The following is a 4,089-nucleotide window of genomic DNA, read 5'->3' on the forward strand; positions in this document are numbered from 1 at the left end:
AATCATTTAATAATAGATTAGCTTTTGAAGTAAAAAGCAGCAGAATGAAATAATAAATTGCATTCCTTAATTTCCAGCTACAAAGTGTATCTCACCATAAAATGTTCGCCGTGCTTGTTGGTGAGCATGTGAGCGGCTTGGGCCTCAGCATGTGCGTCTCTGTGTGGTAAGTGCAGCGCCAGCATGCGCTCCGCCACGTAGCACAGGTCCAGTCGCCCTGCGCCGCCTGCGCCTCCAGCGCCTCCCGGATAACTCGCCGACCGAGTCCCGCCCTGCGGCCAACAAGACAATGGAGAATTTAACATATGTTTTTGTAAGAGTTTTTCTAGATAAATAAGAAGACATAGTTAAAACAGTCATTTTGTTGTAACATGTAAGCAAAAAGTGTGATATTTTGAGTAATTTTGATACATCGGAAAAGTCTTATTATACGAAATATAGTGACATTATTCTAAATAAGTTGTTATAAAGTCTGCATATACAATCCACTAGAACGGGTTTTGCAAACGACTCGTATTATTATTCGCTTTGCAATCCAGTCTAACAATGATTTTATCAGCACAACGTAACGCACGATTATTGTTGAAACGTGCGTAGGTAAAGAACATGCCTAAAGTTGAAGAGTAAATAGAGAAAATACGAGATTTGCTTTAGTATGTTTGTGTCAGATCAAACACATAATATTGTAGGCGGTTCGACAAGACGGTGACGCCGTGAGAGTGACACCGTAGTGTGGGTGGTAGAAAACGCATTACAATGCTTCGAATTTACTGAAGATAAGATCAGTCGAACTGTGTCACTAATCGAGTTCCGATACCTATCACAAACACTACGAACTTTGAAGGGTTAAAAGACTGTAAATCAAGAAATACTGTATACTGTCCGATTTAAACACAATTTAATTTACGTTACATTAATAAGAGCCATAACAATTATATTATATTATATCTATTAATTAGAACTACTTTTTAACATGTTATTTTTGCAATACGCAAAGTGCATTATTAAAATGTGGAAATCGAATTTCAATGTATCAACGATAAAAAAAGAGAAAATCCTTATAATAAAATGTACCTAACGTAGTTTAAGCATTCACAACCATTAATAAACTTTTGAATTATTACATTTACTGCAAATATACTGGCGCAAGCGCCGTTTGTCTTGTTTCAAAACATAATAATGCTCCAATGTGATAAACAGCTCTCGAACACTTCGTTACATCGAAATGTTTATCATATTTGAAATAGCCTTGAAAGCATTTACATATAAAAGAACCGCATAAATCTTTGCAAACAAGTCTTATGATATTACATTTGATAAACATAAGAATTTGTACGTCTCGTACTAAATGGTCTCGAAGGTCGAGTTGTTTAATACAAATTAAATTATTACTAGGGTTTCATAACTTTACAGCGATTTAAGACATAACATATCTAGGATGCAGCATTCTATGCAGAAACTGCGTAACTTACATGGTCTCTGGAGAGTGCGGGAGTCCCCGGAGTGACAGGCGCGCTCACTGCTCGAGTCTGTAATAATTAAACGTTTAGATTTAAAATTTTAGTTTTATCAGTGATCAATGATATAAAAAATACTAGGGTATTTAACAAAAAAAAGGCTTAATATTTGACCCTACATAAACCTTTTCACAGACTACGCTTGCCTTTATTATTGTTGAAGGAATTCTTTGCACGCTTGCTTTACATAATGTGTAAGTCGTGTCATTCAAATAATATGGAAGAATGAGAAGTGATTGCAACATTCATGATTGTTGCATTGTAGACGCGGCACGGCGTATTGAAACGCGAATCCCAAGGTCGGGGGCAACGCGATGTTCAAATGAAATCAAGAGTTCACTCTTTTTGTTACCCAAAATCAATATCTCGCTTGACAAGTAACAAGAAGTTGCCTAACATTATAAATCATGATAAGTAATAAAATATTTATTATTCCAACACAAGCTAAATATCAAGGAGATGTGTCACTTTAAAATTTTGCCAAAATCTAAAATCATAGATCGAATTTATCAATACACATACTAAAAAAAATCTTAGACCAGAGATGCATGACCGCTAGCCTTATCAAAAAGTGCAATTGTTGGTTGAAGCCGCTAGCAATATTATAGTATTCTTTTTAATTGAATTATTTCAAGAACTAATTTTTATAAGTGAAACTTTAATGAAAACATTTAACAATTTGTAGCTATAGGATGCTTTTAAGTCACCGTCGATATAAAGTACCGGTTGCTGTATCGCGATCGGATGTTGGGATAAAGCTCAATAAGGTTGATAAATGAGCCCTTAAGCGGGGCGCGGCCTAAGTGATTACTGCAGGTTTCGCGGCGACGTTAGTTGGGCCTATCTTATGTTATTAGGCCCATATTAATTTACATTTGATCTGTAGTAAATCGAACAGGGAAAGTCAAAGCCAATAAAATAGCACGCATGTATCCAAGAATTAATATTTATGCATTCTATAATCATTACTCACAATATCAGCACGTAAAAATTAAAATACGCAGCTTTTCATTGGTTGAAGTGCGCATTATCTGATCACTGTAATACGTATATCTAAATGTAAATGCAAATACGTTCGCTGAGCGTACAAAGCACTGTAATCGTCTGAAATTGGCATAATCCAATTACAGCACAATCAGACGACGTCGGCCGCGGAGTGCGGCCGCCCCGCGTTGCCCGCGCTCTGCACACCAACCTCGCACAGACGCACTCGTGTTATTTTTATACCTCGCACTAATCACCGCCCCCTGGTTTACACACTCCGATTACTTCGTAAACAGGAACCGCCGATTTATTTCCAATCGACCGCTGCACGCGTTTAGAAATTGTTTATCTTGCGTTTGGTCTGTTAATAATCTCTGCACCGCACGCTGAACATTATTAATTAGATGATGAAACTGTTCATTTTATGCTTAGCTTTGTTGTTTTCAGTTATAACCAATTTGTTAAAGTAGCAATTGGTCGCGAGAGACTAAATGTAATATGAGTCTACCAAAACTAAGATACCTATTAGTTGCATAAATTACTGGACATTAGCGTTAACATCGATTTTTTTGACACATATTTCCTGTACTGATGTTATTATGCATAGTACTACTAAATGTATAGACTTTAACTACAATGATAACACAACAGAAATTCACAATATTATATGCTATTTAGTTCATTTAATCTTATTATTCAGTAGACAAACCGTATATATCCTTTGTGGTACAATAATATCGCGCATCCTTCCGCGTTGCAAGTAGAAAGCAGCACGCCACAGAGCGAAGGCGAGGCGATGGAGCGCGCGCGCAGCCTCCTCGCCGCAGCCGCGTGTACCCCGCGACCGCATCTTCCTCACTCAAACTTAACGTTCTCAATATTGTCCTTAAGCTTTTTCTAACTTTGCCACCGAACCGTCGCGATTTCAAAGTTTCGATTTCAAATATCATTATTTACTGCTTGATGTTAGCAATTATTTATTACTGTTAAAAAGTTACATAATTCTCCTTCAATTGTATAAATTTTACATAGTACTTTCGTAGTACATTTATGTTAAAATTTATTTGTAACAGTTGTAAGTAGATGAGATTCTTCTTTTCACACTACCATATTTAGATGTTCACATATTTGAATGAAAATAAAAACGGTTTTGATGAACATGGTGTAGTCGTTATTAACATTCTGTAAGTCAAAAAACGAGAGTTGTAAGTGCAAAAGGCGTCTGCATTTGAAGTGTTAGTGGCTAAGGCACATGGAGTGTCCGGGCCTGGCAGGCATGCGCCCCGCACTGCGGCACCCGCCCACCCAACGCACACTGATCCTTGCACACACTCGTATAAAATCGGACTAGAACTCTAGACACAATATTCTATTATCAGAACTGATCACTAAATTACATCAATAATTTTCGTACTATACTTGTAAGTACACGAGTAATCTCAAATAGATAAACCGTGAAAGCGTTTTTATTCCTGAGACTACAAGGTCATTGACAATGATTTACCAAAAGTGATGAGGACTAGCTCTAGATTTCAAATTGTAAACTAATACAGGGATAAACAGACAGTTTAAATTCACCGTATTTCTT

At 36.9% G+C, this 4,089-nt stretch overlaps 1 protein-coding gene across 1 annotated transcript in view; it reads right to left on the bottom strand.

Moving 5' to 3' along the window:
* The window catches only part of LOC106099443, a 52,185-nt gene that overhangs the window by 749 nt on the left and 47,347 nt on the right, over positions 1–4,089 (bottom strand). The window contains exons 6-7 of the mRNA XM_013278002.1: positions 1,473–1,529; positions 96–272 (exon numbers count right to left, since the gene is read on the bottom strand). Coding sequence (XP_013133456.1) covers positions 96–272; positions 1,473–1,529 — 234 coding nt within the window. The remainder of the gene's footprint in view (positions 1–95; positions 273–1,472; positions 1,530–4,089) is intronic.

The sequence above is a fragment of the Papilio polytes genome, unplaced genomic scaffold (assembly GCF_000836215.1).
Source record: "Papilio polytes unplaced genomic scaffold, Ppol_1.0 DF824102.1, whole genome shotgun sequence".
Lineage (NCBI taxonomy): Eukaryota > Metazoa > Arthropoda > Insecta > Lepidoptera > Papilionidae > Papilio > Papilio polytes.